The 18,978-nt window shown below is 38.0% G+C and overlaps 1 protein-coding gene across 2 annotated transcripts; it reads left to right on the top strand.

Moving 5' to 3' along the window:
- The first annotated feature begins 8,482 nt into the window (after nt 1-8,482).
- LOC148719151 (uncharacterized) lies at nt 8,483-18,858 on the top strand. Of its 2 annotated transcripts, XM_088742000.1 has the most exons (5): nt 8,483-10,496; nt 15,786-15,855; nt 16,469-16,527; nt 16,739-16,768; nt 17,712-18,858. In XM_088742000.1, the coding sequence occupies exons 1-5, from the start codon at nt 8,847-8,849 to the stop codon at nt 17,808-17,810; spliced, it is 1,908 nt and encodes a 635-aa protein (XP_088598126.1). In that variant the 5' UTR covers nt 8,483-8,846; the 3' UTR covers nt 17,811-18,858. The 2 variants fall into 2 exon arrangements, with proteins under 2 accessions (XP_088598126.1, XP_088598125.1); XM_088741999.1 differs by lacking the exon at nt 17,712-18,858 and having other exon boundaries at nt 16,739-17,454.
- Nucleotides 18,859-18,978: the final 120 nt, after the last annotated feature.

The following is an 18,978-nucleotide window of genomic DNA, read 5'->3' as shown; positions in this document are numbered from 1 at the left end:
ATTTGTAGCTTATGGTATATTGGCTGATATACCATAATGGCTAAGCCAATAAAAAATCTTGAATTGCATTATCCAATGATCTAGTTTTTAATAATCTTTGTTATTCACCCCGAGCAACGTGGGTGGAGTGTGCGCCAGAAAATATTGCAATCTTTGCAGGAATAAGTGAGTTAAAATCATCTTTTTGTGCTATGTTATATAGATGATTTGGTATTTTCTTAAACAAATATTCACCTCAGTATAGGTGGCTAGCGGTGCATATCTACTTTGACGCATTGCGGCTGGTTGAATACTCCATTACGAACCACCCACACTTCGTTCGGTGAAAAGTCGTTAATTATTGCAGTGTAGTGGTGATCGTTTTAAAATCCTTTCCGTGTATCTTTTCAGGGTGTCTTTCTCGGATGCATGTTTTGAAAAGCCGCGTTGTATATTTGGGGCATTGGAATTCTTGCAGCTGGTCAAAGTTCTACAATACATACATACGTTAGTTGACCACTCCCCATAGGGGCTTTTCAGAGCCAATTCCCACCCATCGCACTCCTGGGGAGGACATCCACAACACGTTAATCTCGTGCGTGAATCCGGCGCTCTAACCAACTGAGCTAACCGGGAGGCACTATGAGTGCGAGCGTTTGATTCATAAAAGAATAAAACACGTTTGCGTTTTGTTAGTTTGTCTGTTTGTTTTTGGAGCTTTATGCTTAGCATGGCGCACAAAGGAAAGGTGAAAGTGTCCATCGTGTTTCTTGAGCGTTAGAGTAAGCACTCAGAAAGGTTATCGTCAATGTGGTCAATCCTCAAAAAATATCGTCCTTTTGATCTAAAAATAGATCATATTTAGGATAACTGCGCTTTTGACAATAACAGGGAAGAAAATTTCTCAAGGAGCCAATCAATTATCAAAAAGAAAGTTTAAACGAATAAACTGCTTTTAAGCGCGGGAAAAGGCGAATGACCCTGTTGCAGTAGTTGTTATTTTTTAATCTGATTGGTTGTGAGGTTGGCGTCAGTTTTTTCAACCAATCACATTGCGAAGTCAAGAAAAACCAAACGATTCCTTGAATAACTTTGGACCTTCAGTTGGAACTCATCTTTGGGGCTCTTTCGTCGAATTTGCTCTCGCCTTCTTCTGCTGAAAGCTAATGGCATCATTTTTTTTCCAGTTTGCTATGGAGGTAGGAAGCGATTTTTACCACATTAAACTTGGAATAACTTGTGCTTGCCCGCATGTCAACGATTGTTGATAATTCAGAAGATAATTGAGAAGACAAAATCTTTCGATTTCACTTATGCACTGCAGGGATTCTTGAAGATCTCTTGGGAAAGATGGAAGCGAGTGCTATTTACCAGATCCATCGCCATTGCTCCAACCTTATTGTGGCTTTTAAGGACGGAGTCCAGGATCTGACTGGAATAAATGATTTCCTTAATGTGCTACAGAGTTTGGTTTGCAGGTAAGTTGTGGCTGAGATAGTTTCGAGCCACATTTGCGATATTATCAATCTTACCATGAAAGAAACCTTTAAACTGTTGCTTTGTCAGGGTAGAAAACCTACGTCAAGGATACTTACGGATGGAAAAGAACTCCACTACAATTGAAAACACAAGGGTTCGAAAAACCATGTTTAACTCTTGAACTGCCACTGAGTGACCAAGACAGAATTTCTCCTTACAATATCAGTACAGTATGAAGCAGACTACTGATGAGAATAAAGACAAATATCAATAGGGATTTATTAGTTGATCCAATATCAAATTTTCCGAACTAATATCATAAGAATTGTGAGGCAGATTATAAAGAGAACTTCTTTTGAGATCTTAGGAATGAAATGGTTGAACTGTGATGTGGTTCCGGTAGCAACTTTTGTTTGGTTTGGAGAAAAAAGAAAGTGATTCAGCACCTAGGTTTCTGATGAGTAAATCGCAGAACCGGAAGCTTTTAATCAGTAGAAGCACCGATGGCAGTCAAAAATGTTTCCAACTATCGAATGACGCTCGTGAACTTTGTTAAGCTGAGGACTTTTTCTTATCTTGCCAGCTCCCTTTTTCTCTGATTCCTGTGTTGCATTTTACGAGATATAAAGCCATTATGGGAATGGTTAAGAACGGAAGGTAAGCTAAGCTGACTCACAGGTGTATTGTTTCTATGCGTTGGTGAATACTATGCTGTACCATTTCCACCGTGTAAAAGATCCCGTAGGGTCTAATCTAGAGCGCGGCTTTGAGGGCAATTCGTTAATAAATGCTGTGGAAAATTTACTTGTAAGTGTCACGTGGGGCGCAAAAATTGTTCTCAGTACACTATCCAGCTCGAGGTGGTGAGACAAGCCTATCATGCGGAGGGTGTTACTTTGATGAAACTCTGAGTTCTCGTAAGTAATTGAAGGGAAAATATGTGGCAGCTAATTCGGCCTTAGTGTGGTTGGTTACCCTCCAACGTCCGTGTTGGTTCTGACGAAATGGTGGTATAATTTTAAATTTTAAAAGAATTGGGTCAATGTTAACTGACTTGTACCAGCGTTTTAAATGACAACAATTATAGCCAATCCTTTTTTTATATTAAGCTTTGCTGGTTCTTGGTTTGTGGAGGTAATTAGAAAAACAAAGCACACGAAAATGTGTTACTTTTTCTCTTGTTCGCCACAAACAAACAAACTGAGAGCATAGAATAAGACATTTCGGCGACTTTCATGATCATTCGATACCATTTGGACTGTATTTATTTTTGGCTCTTCTAGTTTTTCATAGAAATCCATTTAATTGTCGTCCTGTTGTTTTCATCGCTGGGGTGATGCAAGGTGTAGCGTGGTTTTTATCCGTTGTAGTTATAGGGATCAACATGTTTTTTGTCGCAGAGTATGTGGTGAGTTTTGATTTGACCCATCTCTACGATATTAATATTTAAATCATTCACGACTTGCGTAATAATCTTAACTTCCAGGTAAACTTAAGAGAAGTCCGCTTATTGCGAATTATTTGCCCTAAATAACCCTTTTTTTTCCTACACTGTTTTGAAAATTCTCGAAAAATTAGATCAATAGCAGGCCAACTTTGAAATTTGAAAGCTTGGAGCCCTATTCTTGCTGGATGATCGGTTGGGTTTCATTTTAAAAAACATGAGAGTCTAAATGTGCTATTTGTTCCAGATCTTTGCTTGTCGCTCTAATGCTTCTCTGCTGTCATTTTCTCTGTTGTTTTTTAGTCTGAAATACCACGTATCGTATATTCTTGTTGGATTGTAACTTCTTTTCTACGTCACTTTTCTTTTGTTATTGGTTAGTATCCAGTACTTGGATTTCTATGCCCTGGTTTTAAACCGAAGTTTTCATTTTTTTATTGATCCTCATCAATTTTAGTCTTCTCAGTTCACTTAAGAAATGGTTAGCATGCAGCGTGCAACCATCGAGTAATGGATGCACGCGGGAGGTTGTTAATCATGAAAATACGGCACAACTCGTAAAAATACTCAGCAGTAATACACGAAAAAAAGTTTAATAAGATATATGTATTTTATCGGGCATTATAATTTCCGGCCGATTACCTGTTGACGGGCCGCCGGGAAAGAGTGCATTTTGCGTGGCGAGACCAAATAACGGCTGTAAAGGAGACTTCATCAATTCGGGATTCCCATCGTCTGCAATTTCGCCTTCCGGCGACTTATCCGGTAAAAACAATTACCAATATAATATGGGCTACCGACCCAACAACAGTCTCCATAGGATGATTTTTATGGTGTACCTACTTAACTGAAACGCGCCCCCCCTGAAGAAGAGATCTCCCCACCCCCTCCATCTCTCACTTTGGACGGAGGACGTTGTGTAGTGGGTACGTCATATATGACGACTCCTCGTATGCAGGAACCCATTACCCTATCGGATGCAATTTGTTGTGGATGAGAGGAAAGAGTTGAAATGTGCAACAGCAGAACTCTTTTTTTCCTTTTTAGGAGAAAGGAGAGTTCGTTTTCAAGTTTAACAAGAGTGCGAATGGACAGGGCCCGAAAAAATGATAATGATAACGATGTTGGCTTCGTGATTTATAATATTAGGTTTATTTTGCACTTGGGTTCACCTTCATGAATTTCATCAAGGTATGGAAATGGTGTTTTCATATTCCATTTACTAGAAAGTTAACTATTTTTTCAAGCTTTACTGCTGTAAATTTCTGGAATTAAACGATCGTCAATTTCTATGTTTATAAGCTATTTTAAACACTAGCCTTAAATCACTGATTACTTATCTGAGAATTTCATGAGCGCGTACGTTCAACTGGCCAGCAGCACGGCGTAAAATGTGGGTAGGTACTTGGTGAAATCCTTCATACCGCTATGCCTCAAGACATAAGAACATGTGGGAATACATGGTCATTTGCATACATTAACATACATTAAGGATCACACCAAGTACTTACCAAAATGTGTTACTTTCGTAAGCTTTTGATAAGAACGACAGATAAACTGTTTCTGTTCATGTGCCATTTGGTTTGTTTTCAGAATTTAAAAAGAAAGGTTATACACATTTAGAACATAGCTAGCAGAGTCGCGCAATCAAATTCATTATACGTAAGCGTGCTCAAAATCCCGATAGTGCACGCTGATAGCGTCAGCAAATCCGACTTCGCCAGAAATTTTTTTTTTCGCGCGAGCTGCCATTGCTAGTGCGGGGAAAAATAATACATTTCGCGACAATAATGGATACAAACAGAAACTCGGCCTGCTAGTCCGAACACGAAGACAATGATTCGACCTTTTCCCATGGGCTAGAGTTCTTAAATGAGGCAGAAAAAGAGAAAAATAAAGGAAAAGGAGACTCGGCATCAGCGCCGTCACGATTCGCTACAACTGATATTGTTGTCCGTTTTTCGCGTTGCATTTGATGCACAATTCCACCGGCTATGTTCTAAAACAATTGGTTCATGCTTTCAGCTGTGCACTATCGAGTTATGGAGCACGTGGGAAGTTTGGAGAGCACTCAAGAAGCTAGAGTTGCCCTCGGCTATCGCCTCGGGCAACTCTTACGTTTCTTTCGTGCTCTCCAAACTTCCCGCGTGCTCCATAACTCGATAGTGCACGCTAAAGCATGAACCAATTGTTAAGTAAAACATCTCGACTTAATGGCGAGTGTGTTTGGTTAGCTTTCTAGGGGCAACCTGGTTATAGCAGCCCCAAAACATGCGCCAAGAGTTGCGCCTAGCTACGACAGCGTTTGCACATGCGCTGACGTTTGACTGGTTTGTTTCCCCTCCCCCCTCCCTAATGTCACTCATTGTCTAAAAGATACGCTGACTTCAACATACAGGATTTGTGAATGAACGACGATATTTATCAGGACATAGGTAGAAAAAAAGAGTACCCGTGAAACTGTGATTTGTTTTTATTTTGTTTCTGGTAGTTTTTGAAAAGACCTGATTCATGTTATTTCACGATGAGGCTAGGCAATTTTTTTTTTCAAGATTGAAAGTAAGGGAGAGATTTTGTAGACCATGTTAGGTAGTGTTATAAATGATATGAACAGCTTTGTGACAAACAATGAAAAAAGGAATACGTAATTGAATGGTGAATAGGATATTTTTTTAACCAAGTAACAGAACGGACAAAATTACCGACATGTGGTACCTTGCTATTGAATCCTTTTACCGGTCCTTGATCTTGAATGCTACAGTAAGAAGATCCGTTCTTAGTAAGAACGACTTAGCCGTAAAGACAAGGTGAAAAATGTTTTTTAATAAATTCTAATGCATGCTGAATAAAGGCTATTCACGAAAGGGCTCAAAATGTTCAAACTGCAATACCTTTGGGAATTCTTCTTTGGGACGCCTATCCGAGAGGGGAAAGGGAGGAGTGGGGGGGCACAAGTTCGGTTTTAGAAAAATGTTCAATTTATAAAAAGTTAGTAGATGGATACCTCTGTGTTGAATAAAAGAACGTTCCATTCTCCTCAAGCAAAATTGGGTGAACACTAAATATACAGACATTTTTAAAGGGCTCAAGAGAGTTGGTTTTCATTCTTCAGAAACATTTGCATTTTCTTTTACCATTCTGCCGTGGAAAGAACACCATTGATTTGGGAACACCTTCATTCAGGGAAAGCAAGTTTGGTCCCGGAGAAATGTTAATAAAACGTTTGTATTTGTTAGTCTATCGAAACGACACTTCTGTATAGGAGAAACCTAATCTTGTACGCAGACCTTCCACGGCCAAGCGGTTGTACAGTTCAGTTATAGTTACACCTTCATTCAACGTAATTCACAAACTTTTGCCACCTTTAGGGAAAAGGAAACATTTTCTGGGTCCGAAAGCCCGCCTTTAATTTCCATGAAGAGGACACCTTAACCAATTAAAATGTCACCAAGATTGAGTGAACACTTAAATGTGATACAGTAGTTTTGTGTAACGAAAGGTACAACTAGTTGTTCCGGTTTGCGAAATCTACCCAGAGCATCGTATAGTTTTAATTGCTTGTTCCTATATATCAACAAGACAAGACAGCGACAGGGCTACTCCTTGCAATTGTCGAGGATTTTAACAAGGATGAGACCCCAAAGCGGTCGGACTTCTGTCCATTCGCGCTCTCGACTTAGCTCGGTTTCTAAATGAAAACATGTCCATTTGGTGTTGTTCAAATGCACTAAATCTTCTTTTTTTTTCGAAAACTCTTGACTATAAGCTGAACCCCCTCTCTTTGGCTCAAATTTCGCTTAACTCTAGCTTTAATTTATGTACAAACCGCTGGGCTTCTAGCTGAAAAAATATGTTAAATCGACGTGAGAGTGCAGTGCTTAATAAACAATGATTTTGTTTTTGGATCACATTAGCTTGGTGCTTGGAATAACGCGTCTGGTGTATTCCAAACAATTTTCAGAGTTAGACAAACACCAACCAATCCCTATTTGCATGGGGTATAAGTTTCTAAAGAAACTGTGGTGCTGCGTCGGTGGAGGTAACAATGTAAATAGGGCGGATCCAGGATTTAGATCAAGGGGGGTTTGGAGATCGAATTGTTCCCCTTCTGAGGGGTCCAAGATTTTGAAAATTAGGTCTTCGGAAACATGATTTCCAGTTATGATGAATATATGAAGTTCATATATTTTGAACTGCGGTTATAGATACGTATGATGCACGATCCTCGCAGTAGAATGCGCTATTTATGCAATAGCGAAAATCAGACCTGAAAAAAATCAGGTCTGTACGCGATTCGAATTACTGACCTCTGCGATACTAGTGCAGCGCTCTACCAATTGAGCTAACAAGCCAACTGGGAGCAGGCCGTTAAGTTGATTCGTAATAAACCCGTGATGATAAATCAGATATGATGAATATATGAAGTTCAACGAAGGGCTGACGCTCGAAACGTCAGCTTTTATAATCGTAACGGTGGCCAATTTATCATTTCAACTTTGTTGATATATTCAAATTATTTCGTTACCCCCACCGACGCAGCCCCAAACAGTTTCTTTAGAAACTATCAGCCTTTATTTATTAATAGGAAATAACGTTATTCTCCCCACCAAGAATGATACACTTGAAGAAAATTCGGAAGTAACTGAATGTGACAGCATTTAATTTCACTTTCCCGAAAGAGAAAAAAAATTACGATTTCGACGGTCTTGAGTAGATACCCAACTAGAAAAAAAGAATCTTTTCCAGCCATAAAGCAGAATATACAGTTTAATTATAAGATTTTGATCTTGATTTTCAAAAACAAACTTTCCAATTCCTCGGAGTGTTCCTGCTGAAATGGTATTAATGGTTAGTGGTTAAACCTCAGGACAAGAAAGGGTCAATTTAAATCAACTTGCTGCTCGTGAAGAAAAAATAGCACTGTTATTTAAATAGTAAGACTACACTCATTACGTTGTGGGATGACAAACAAACAACCTAGCGGCTTCCTTCAGGGACACAACAAAAAGCGGAGTGAAACAATGACGAGCTATTTCTGAACTGCGTTATTACCCTTAAGCAAACTTTGATGTTTATATTTTATGGAGATGAATCAAGATCTTGAAAGATATTCTGGAACATTTACGGACATATAATTCGGAAAAGATGTCGTTTTATCGTAACCTAGTTGCAGAAAGGAAGGCAATAGTTTTCGACTGAAATCTAGAAATGTCAACTGAAGTAAAAAAAATACATCTGTTTCCGTCGACAAAAACACTAATTATCATTGACGTGATTTCTTAAGGGTCAACAGTCTTCTTATATTGAGTCAGTAATGGAAATGTTTTGAAATCGGGTTTATTAAACACGAAAGATGTTGACATTATTCCAGTCGAAACTAATTAATCAATATGCCATAAAAGGTAAACCGTCTGAGACTCACATTGGTTTGAGAACGTTTTCGCAGTTACTTATGTCTCGTTTCAGCAATTGAAGCCGAATACATAAAAAGTGTTTTGAGCCTGAGGCGAAGTAAGATGACAATGAATATTGAGTTTGCTTCAGCTCATTTGGTTCCTGGAGTGTTTTTTCTTTCAATGATACCTGCATTCCGGTCGGTTTTTTCAGTCATTATTCTCCAGGTCTATTACGCCGCTGTAAAAGAACCAGTAATGAAGGAGTTGAAACGACTTCCAACCTCGTTGCTCTTTAAGACAAACTTTAACTACAAATTTTTGAAATTCTTACCACTGGGATCGTTATTATTTTTTCCCCTGAGGACGATACGGTTGGTTAAAATTGATAGATCGCCTGTTGTCTTGAGCTTTTACAAAGCACTGAAACTACTGAACTGGAACTTTGATCCAAATTGATAAGCGGAATTTTAGAAAACTGCATGTTTATTTTGTTCAAACTCTATTGCACTGTGTAAAGTAGTGTCACCTAAGAAAAAAGGATTCACGTTATGTCTTCGATTGTAACTGCTGTGTTTAAAGCCACTATTGGCTTACTCGTAACAAAAGGCAGAGATGAGCTCGCGGAAAAACTCAAAGATGGCGATGTAATAGACCAGAAATTCCACTCCTTGATCGTCCGTGAAATCGACGACATCAAGTCAAAGTTGGACGCTTTATCAAGGAAAGATTTAGAAACAAGTATCAGCTTTTTCGAGGAAGGAATGGCGTTCTTGTTTGAAGTGTTTGAGATAGCAAAGTCTAGAAACGAGTGTGGTGCGGCAACAGCAAGGGCGGCCTGTGATGAAGCATTTTCTCTTATTGAAGGAATTAGAAGGTTGGAGCTTACTGGCCTGGATGAATCAGCTACGACAAAGCTCTCCGCTGCAAAGAAAAGATTTAAAGATGCCCGAAAAGAAGCAACGAGGGCCTTCAAAAACGTAGGCCTGAAAATATCTGACCGCATACTGGCCATGAAGTATCGAGTTATGGCGACCATATTAGAGACAGTAGACAATCCTGCTGTCGCCGTGACGCCATGCAGAGTGTGTGTAAAGGAATTAAACTGTCTGCCTGCAGTACAAAATAGCTTTGATGTTCAGCTCAAGAAAAGCATCCAGGCAGTAAGAGGCTTTTTCAGTCAAGAGCAAAGAAGGGAAATTATCTCCAGTGTCTGTCACATGAATCGTGTCATCTACGATGTCACGCGAACGATTGGTGAAGACGCAAACTTTTTGATCTGGCCTCCTATTGATACTGGAGAAAACAAAATCAATCCATTGTATGACGCAAGAGTATGTAAAGTACTACTTAAACAAAGTATGGAGCATTGTTGTGTTAAACCATGGTCACTTGGTCAGGAGGGCAAAGAGGAGCACAAGCTGAAGAGGCCGATGGGCATCGCTACAAACTCCGGCGGAGAAGTCATTGTCGGGGAATACGAGGATGGTTGTGTGAAGGTGTTTGACAGCAGCGGCAAGTTTGTTAAACATTTCAGTCTCCGTAACGATGATGTAAATAATACAATGTTATATATTATTGATGTAGCCACAGACAAGAACGACAACATCTTTGTACTGACCGGTCTGAGGAGCTTGGCAGAGCCTTGGAGACCTAGATCTTGGTGGATTTATAAACTTACGAAAACCGGTGACCCGTATCACAGGTTTCGTCTGAGGGAAGAGGGCTCGGGCTGGGACTGGTGGAGAGCATTCACAGGACTGTCAGTGAGTGACACGGGAAGAGTACTGACAGTAGGAATGGAGGTGGAGGAGTATGACAGTAATGTAGAGTTTGTTCGCAGTTTTGGCGAAGGAATATTGAAATATGTAACGGATGTCACTGTCGCTACTGATGGCCGTGTTATGGTAGTGGACAGAAATGATTCCTGTGTTCACATATTCAGTGAACACGGTGACCATCTTAACAAGTTTAAACTGCAAAGAAATGACTGTTGCTACACGAGCATTACATTTCACCGAACAGGTGAACATGTCGTCATCGCTGGTGCTAGAAAAGAGAAAGAACGCCTGCAGGTTGAGATATACAGCAAAGATGGCGAGTTTGTGCGTAGTGTAGAAATCCAAATTGATGGGATCGATTTCGTAACAGGGATTACAGTGACTACTGAGGGACGCATTGATGTTGTTGCACGTACTAATGTAAGTCACAAGGTATTAGTTTTTTAAACTGCTGTTTTTGATGTTTTTCTGTTGTTGGGAATGTGTAGGGACTTTTAGGGTAAGCATCACAACTCTCCATCATGGCTCTTATTCGCTGCTTATTCTCTTAGCTACAATCAGCGTCAAGATTAGTTTACTCATGATGTTTGAGAAGAGTTATGTGGAGAAAAACAGTCCTGTGTCTACCACACTCTAAATCATTAACAGACCCCTCCCCCATTCAATGTTTGCTAAAAGTTCATGGAAACACGGTACACCATCTCTTTTTTTTTTGAGGGGGGGGGGGGTGGGGGTGGAAGAGACGATGGTGAATAGGTAAACTTAACAAGGGCAAAAGAGATGAAACTGAAGTAATATGGAGTTGAAAAGATCAATGGAGTTGAAAAGATCAATGTGTCAACAATTTTGTTGCTGCTTGTAGGTTCATTGATTGGTTTTATAAAAGTATTTTAAATGCTTTCTTTTGTTATTATATTATTGTTTTCTTGAACATGATGGTATGGTAAGATTGAATCCACAAAAGTGAAGCAGAACACTAATAACCAAAGTTATATTCTTGTGATTGAAGGAATTACATAGATATTGAAAAAGTACTTGATCAATGTCCTGTGCATTGTCAGTATAGAGCCCTTTATACTTTTATCTCATGATAAATTTCTTCATAAACACTTCAACCTTCTTTATAGTTTTGTTTAAGATACAACTGTGAGGTTAAATGAAAACAACGACAGCCCATTACTGGCTAAAACTCCAGTCACTGCACTGATACAAAAATCACAGTAAACACTGTTATCTCAAAATCTCTTCTGAAACTGTTGATAAACTCCCAGACAAACTTTTCTGAAACAAAAATAGTAGTTGAACTGCGTTCAATTCAACTTTAAGAAATATAACAACTTTTGTTTCATACATTTTGACGAATTAAGATAATGATTCATAATTGATTAAGTTTTTTATTCTTCAGAATTTGCATTTGATTTTTCAATATTGCTACTAGAAAAGACCTTTTCAGGGATGCATTCATGTGTGCGTGTAGGAATGAATGTAGGAAAGCATCCATAGAAGACCACAATGGCCTTCTTTAACTTCTTTAAATACTTAGCAGTCTTTGCAGTCAATAACAATCAACTTTGATGGGTGAATGGCAATTTATGTACATTTATTAAGCATTTTAGAGTGTTCTTGAAGGTTACGAATTAACTGTTTTCTATATTTTGTGGACCTTTGCAACACATAGTTGAAATTTCCATAGCATTGTGTGAAATTGCCCTGGTATCCAGTTAGCACAACTAATTAGCCTTCTAGAAATTTCCAAAAACTCCTTATCTGTAGCAACCCTCCATAATTACATCAGTAAGGGAGTCATTCTCACAGTTGAAGAAGCCTAAAAAAGTCAGGATTTTACAGAGTACAAACCTGTGCCTCTATATTTGTTGGCCACAGAAACAGATGAGCTATGAATTCCCATGTGATAAGCTAGGAAATTTTCAGTGGGATCTTTGCTTCTTACACAGGGAATGTGTTGGCAGCAAATGAAATTAATCATGTTTTGAACAGATTGTGATTGCAACTGATGGAATGCTTCTTGCCCTGCTCTTGGTTTTCAACTTTGTGACTTAGTAATTAGAGTAACCAACAAGGAACACTCCCAGAGGCACGGGTTCACTTGATTACAGGTTTAATTGACCACTCCCTTGATGGGGGTTTTCAGGGCCAATACAAAGAGATTGTAAATAAACATAACAACTAAACATGGGGTTTAAAGATCTCCAATGGCCAGAGGCAAACCAGTTGGATATGCCTCACTAGGTTATAATTTTTTATTTTTAGCAGAGTGTAATTTTATATACTGTACATACTACCCTTAATAAATCTGAAACAATTGTGTAAGACATGTCGCATAGATGATTAATCACTTTTGCCTTAGTTCTATTTTTGAGTCAAATTAAAAAAAAAGTGAGATCAACTCACTCTGTAGTCTTACCATGGGTTCCCAAAGGTTACAGGGAAGTTATCATATTGAAAACCTCAAACATTTTTGGAATTACAGGTAGTTTTCTTATTATTGGTTGCAAAACCATTTTTGAGTTGTATTGCTCTATATTATAAATTTCAAACTTATGCCAATGTGCTTTTGTATCTGTAGAAGCTAGCTATTCAAGTAGGATAAAAATAAATATTTTCCATTGACTATGATAACATTTAATTACAATCAACCAGTGAAGTTCAGTTGCTTTTTCAGTTATCATTGTACAGAAGCAAAACCAAGCACTTAAATAAAGATTGTTCAATGTTGTTGATTATCAAATGCTGATTGTTTTATTTCTTCCTGATTTAAATAATCACTTTGTGATCAATATTGATATGTAATTTTGTCTTTGGTGAAGAATGATGTTGGGAAGGAAATTAGTGTCTCCAAGTTGAAAACTGATCTTGACTTTCCATTCATAAATTTCTCTTCACCTTATCCTCTGCAGTTTTTTGGTTGACTGGTTATTAACTTGGAAAAGAAAAACAACTAAAGTTGACTTTTCTAAACAATTGTGCCTGCCTTCCTAAATAAAAACTTATTTGTTTTGTCACAAGGCCAAAGCAGGGGAAGTAATCTCAGTCCCTATAAGCTATAGGGGTTTAACCCCTGGAACTTCTGATTCACCATCAGAATGATGCTCTACCACTGAAAACATAAAATGTGTTGGCAACTTGGCCGAAATTAAGGTCATTTGTGACAAGTAAATAAAAACTTCTCATTTGTTTTGTCACCAGGCCAAAACTGGGATATAGTCTTAGTCCCCACAAGCTAGGGGTTTGACCCCTGAAACTTCTGATTTCACTATCAGATTCTCTATGATTGAATAAATTACAATGTATAGGTTTGATTTTGAGTGCAATTTGGTGTTAATAAACACAAGTAAGTTTTTCAAAGACAACAGAATTGCACAAGCCCATAAAGCAAGATTAGTGCTATTTGTAAAAATTAGCAAGTGGCTATTTTCACCAAATTACACAAGAAATCATCTTGTTACTTGTTAGTAACTCGCAAATAAAAGCATCACACAAAGTCAAGAAAGAGACACACATTGCAAATTATCTTTCGTTGGAATGTTAGGACAAGTATTACATGCAAACATCACTCGAGTCATTTGCTGGTCAACTTGTATTTAATCCATTACTTCACTTATGAATTCCACGTTAAATTGCATTTGAAAACCGATATCGCACTCATTGCTTTGCGATTCGTGTGGTATCGGTTTTCGTATGCAATTTAATGCAGAATTCCCTTGTCAAGTAATGAATTTTCTTATAAATACCCTTAATAAATCTGAAACAATAATGTTTTGAGAAATGTTGCATAAGTGCATGATTAATTGCTTTTGCCTTTAGGTTAGTTCTATTTTAAGTCAAATTAAAAAAGCATGACATCAAGTTACTCTGTAGCCTACCATGGATTCTGAAAAGGTTATAGGAAAGTTTTCATATTGAAAATCCTAAACATTTTTGGAACTACAGGTAGTTTTTCTCATTATTCACTTGGTTGCAACACCATTTTTAAGTTGTATTGTTCTTATATTATAAATTTCAAACTTATGCCAATGCACTTTTGTATCTTTAGAAGCTAGCTATTTAAGTTAGATAAAAATAAATATTTTCCATTGACTATATGATAACATTTGATTGCAATCAACCAGTTAGGTTTAGTTACTTTTTTAATTATCAGTGTAGAAGCAAAGCTAAATAAGCACTTAAAATAAAGATTTTTAAATGTGGATGATTATCAAATGCTGATTGTTTTGTTTCTTCCTGATTTAAATAATTTGCTCTGTGATTGACTGTTTGATATGTAATTTTGTCTTTGGTGAAGAACGATGTTAGGAATGAAAGTGTCTCCAAATTGAACATTGATATTTACTTTCAATTCATAATTTGCTCTTCACCTTATCCTCTGCAGTTTTATGGTTGACTGATTATCAACTTGAAAAAAAACTAAAGGTGACTTTTCGTAACAAATGCACTCACCGTCCTAAATAAAAACTTGTTATTTGTTTCGTCACAAGGGAAAAGTGAGGAAATAATCTCAGTCCCTACATGCCAGGGGTTTAACCCCAAGACTTCTGATTTCTCCATCAAATGCTCTACCACTGAAAACTTTGAATTACAATGTATAGGTTTGATTTTGAATGCATTTTGGTATTAATAAGCATAAGTTATTTGTAATTGGCTTATCATGTTAGTAACTATGGCGACACCAATATCCTCACACGTGAAAGATAAAAATAGTATCTTCACTGAGCGCAATGAAGATATGAGTTTTTAGTAAAGGAAAAATCCTGGTATTTCATTAGTATCTATGTAATAAATAAAGTTGAATTGTAAGATTTTGATTTTGATGCTCGAAAACAAACTTTTCCCGTTTCTCAGAGTGTTCCTTCCGAAATGGGATTAGCGGTTAAAACTCAGTAGAAGAGATGGTCCATGATATGGACGTTTTAAACAACTTGCTGCTTGTGAGGAAAAAAATAGTAGTGTTATTTTAAAAATAAGCCTAAACTCACTGTGCTGTGGGATGACACGAAAAACAATCAAGCGGCTTCCTTGATATAACAAAAGGCTGAGTGAAACAATGACGAGCTATAGGTGGTTTGCAACCAATCCCTAGAGACAAAGGTAACTGTGGTGCCATGTGGTGCGATGTGGTAACTGTGGTGACACAGGTAATTGTGGTGATTGGTCAGCGGATGTTGGTCAAGAGGGTTGTGATTTTTGAGCTCCGCTAAGTATGTGTGAGAGCCTATACAGTGTCTGTTTAGGTGGCCCGCCTAGAATAGCTTTGCTAACTGCGGGCTACAAAAGCCTTTATTTCTTTCATTTTAAAAAATAAAATCAATGTTGTTGTGCCAAGACGATTTGATTTTCAGTTCTCAACTGGGTTGATAATGTGAATTGGCCATCATAAATAGTTTCTTAACTCTTCATGATGGGTGGCGAGGGCTAACGCTCTTTTGAAAGTTAGCCGTCTGTCAGAGCGAAGAAACTATGTACGGTGCCCCATTTACCTCATCAGCTTAGTCGATGAAACCCAATTAATAGCAGTCTCATTGAAATGTATGAAAACGATCCTCGCAGTAATGAATCCTACTTATGTAGTTGTGGAAATGTGACATGAAAAAAATTCAGGCCTCTACAGGATTTGAACCCATGACCTTTGTCTGGTGACAATTCTTGCAATATTGCTCATCGTTAACGTTTTCTTCTTTCTCTTTGTTGTAGTCTCGAGAAGTAGAGAGGAAAAATCCCAAAGCGGTGAAAAAAGCAAATATGTATTATTTCATTGAATCAGGTAATAAATTCCCCTAATTCGATGGTTTATATCATTGATTTATATTTTCAACCACGGAATAAGGGACATCAATATTCCACCATCATTTCATTTTTTTAGTCATGGAATACATCTTACGGCATTGTCCGAGAATCGTATCAAGGCGTGCACGAAAGATGAATACCATGTCAATATCCTTAGTAACAGCTGTCATATCAACCAATCTCACGCAAGACTGAAAACAATCGTGACTTTTGTAGCCGCGTTTTCCCGCGCTTTTAACAGTTTTAACACTAGTTCTCTTTCGTTCATTATGATTTTAGCCTTTGCACTGGGTTTTCTTTTTCGAAAAGGTCTTTAGTTTTGCTTATGATAAGTTTCTAAGGTGATAGAGGTGTTCCACACCAACGAGATCACCGCAGGACTAAAAACCTCTCAATCAATCAAATTACCTTAGTTTTGGTTTGAGGCTGTATACATGTACAAGCTCACAATCAAAACATTTCCAGTCCTGGGTTAATTTCAACACTGTTTCAGTCCGACTATGTCTGTGGGAGCCGTGGGAGTTGCTTGTTTACAGTAATATACCTTGTCATCATATGTAACCTTCTCCTCTTTTCTTTTTTCCTTCCAGCCATTGCACTGTTCGTGTCATTAATCATCAACATAGTTGTGGTCGCAGTATTTGTTAGAGTAAGGCTATTTGCTTTTACCAGTGGATGTTCCAGAAATTGATGAAAAACAGTACCAAGTAATCCTCGTTTTACGTCCCTACGGAATTGCGCAAGAAGGGCTAAAAAAATTTAGGCAATTGCACAAACAAAAGAAAAGCAAAACACTATAAGAAAGGGAAAGAGGCGGCAGATCTTGTGGATGTGTCATTTTTTCTTTTTTTCATTTGTAGGCATTTTATAAAAGGACGTATGGAGAGATGGTAAGTCAGATTTTCTTAGCACATTCACAGGTCAACATTCACAGGTCAACCCTACACACCCCAGAATCAGTACTCATATTCTTCATACTGTTTTCTATACATTTTCTAAGGTGCTGACAAGGAGAGCTTGTTTAACAATCAAGAGCTTCTTTAGTTTCCGATCATTTCCTTTATTCGTGTGACCTTAATGTTTCATTTTGGAATGGTATTGTAAGGAGAAATTAGATGATGGTCACTCTTCGTCTAACCGAGAAATTTTTCTATTGTTACTCGGCAGCAGCAGTAGGTTGAAACTAAAGCTATGAACAAAAGCTAAGTTAACCAAGATAAACAAATCATTACAAACAGAAAAAAGAGTACAAACCAAGCGAAATGGAAAAAATATCTACAGTGACAACTGCAATAGCGAATGAGTGGAATATTTCCAAAACAGAGAACTGTGCCGAGCGCGACTGTGGATAAACTGACTTAAAAAAGCGATCATGCGTAAAAAGAAACTGGCTTATTTCAAAAGGGGCGCAAAATAACGTGTTGTATGAGAAACGTGCAAAAAAGGTGTAACTGACGAGGAAAAACGCTACCAAACTCACTTATCGCTCGTTTTTACCTGTAAACTTACAAAAAGTACGAACAAAGAAGTTATGAAAACGTAAAACAAGAAATAAGTACGAATTACACTAAAAATAATTGGCAAACGCGTATCCCTTTCATTGCCAAGATCTCAGTGATAATTCTCCATACTGTCTGTATTGCAACTCTTTTGGTGTTTGTTTGGAGAATTTGGTATTTGATGAACTTACACCCTCCCCCCCCTAAGAGACACTTTTCTTTATTTTCATCACTTAGCTGCTTGATATTATTGTGAGTATCTTCCCTTTTACTTTCAATATTCTTGTGTTACTACATTTCTTAATGAAAACTCTGACAATCTCTTTCTTTTCAGTATCATAAATGCCTTAAACACAGCATAAGCCAAGCTGAAATATTTGATGTGGACAAGATCGGAGATCCTAAAGTAAGAATCTTGGAACAATTTTGTTAACTTTTCAAATACAAACATTAGGTAAACTTTTGGTAAAAGTGTTTGTTGATTGATCTGTCAAATTTAATCTATAAAAATCAGAAAATATCGAACTCTCAATTTCTCTATGTTTATCAACTATAGCCATCGACGGAGACCTTTTCAAAGGGGTAAGAACCATTGGTGTACTAATAAGTAAGACATTAGTTGAGGCAGTTAATTCTAGCGATTATTTAGTTTATACCAAAACTGTGGATAGCGTTGAAGGCGCGCTCTGTTTGGCCGCTTGAACTCCGACTATTCTTTGTTATTCACCCCGAGCAACGTGGGTGGAGAATGCGCCAGAAAATATTGCAATCGTTTCAGGAATAAGTGAGTTAAAATCATCTTTTTGTGCTATGTTATCTCAATGATTGAATATTTTCTAAAACAAATATTCACCTTAGTATAGGTGGCTAGCGATGCATATCTATTTTGACGCATTGCAGCTGGTTGAATACTCCACTACGAGCCACCCACACTACGTTCGGTGAAAAGTCGTTAATTATTGCAGTGTAGTGGTGATCGTTTTAAAAATCCTGTCCGTATATCTTTTCAGGGCGTCTTTCTCGGATGCATGTTTGGAAAAGCAGCGTTGCATATCTGGGGCATTGGAATTCTTGCAGCTGGTCAAAGTTCTACTATACATACATACGTTAGTTGACCACTTCCCATAGGGGCTTTTCAGGGCCAATTCCCACCCATCCCACCCATGGGGAGGACATCCACAACACAGTAATCTCGTGCTTGGGAAATTAACGTCTCCTACCCTAACCCTGCAGGAGACGGGGCCTACGGTTTATTCGTCCTTATCCGAGAAGACTTGAATATCTACCCATTACTTGATTATAGAAAGGAAGCAAATTCTCCTCACTTATTTTAAGACCATGAGTATCGGTCCGGCCGGGGCACGAACCCTCGACGTCCCGCACAACAAAATCCGGCGCTATAACCAACTGAACTAACCGGGAGGCACTATGAGTGCGAGCGTTTGATTCATAAAAGAATAAAACACGTTTGCGTTTTGTTAGTTTGTCTGTTTGTTTTTGGAGCTTTATGCTTAACATGGCGCACAAAGGAATGGTGAAAGTGTCCATCGTGTTTCTTGAGCGTTAGAGTAAGCACTCAGAAAGGTTACCGTCAATGTGGT

Source organism: Stylophora pistillata, chromosome 12 (assembly GCF_964205215.1).
Source record: "Stylophora pistillata chromosome 12, jaStyPist1.2, whole genome shotgun sequence".
NCBI classification, from domain to species: domain Eukaryota; kingdom Metazoa; phylum Cnidaria; class Anthozoa; order Scleractinia; family Pocilloporidae; genus Stylophora; species Stylophora pistillata.
Note: the sequence above shows the minus strand (reverse complement) of the source record. Positions and strands in the feature narration are given on the sequence as shown.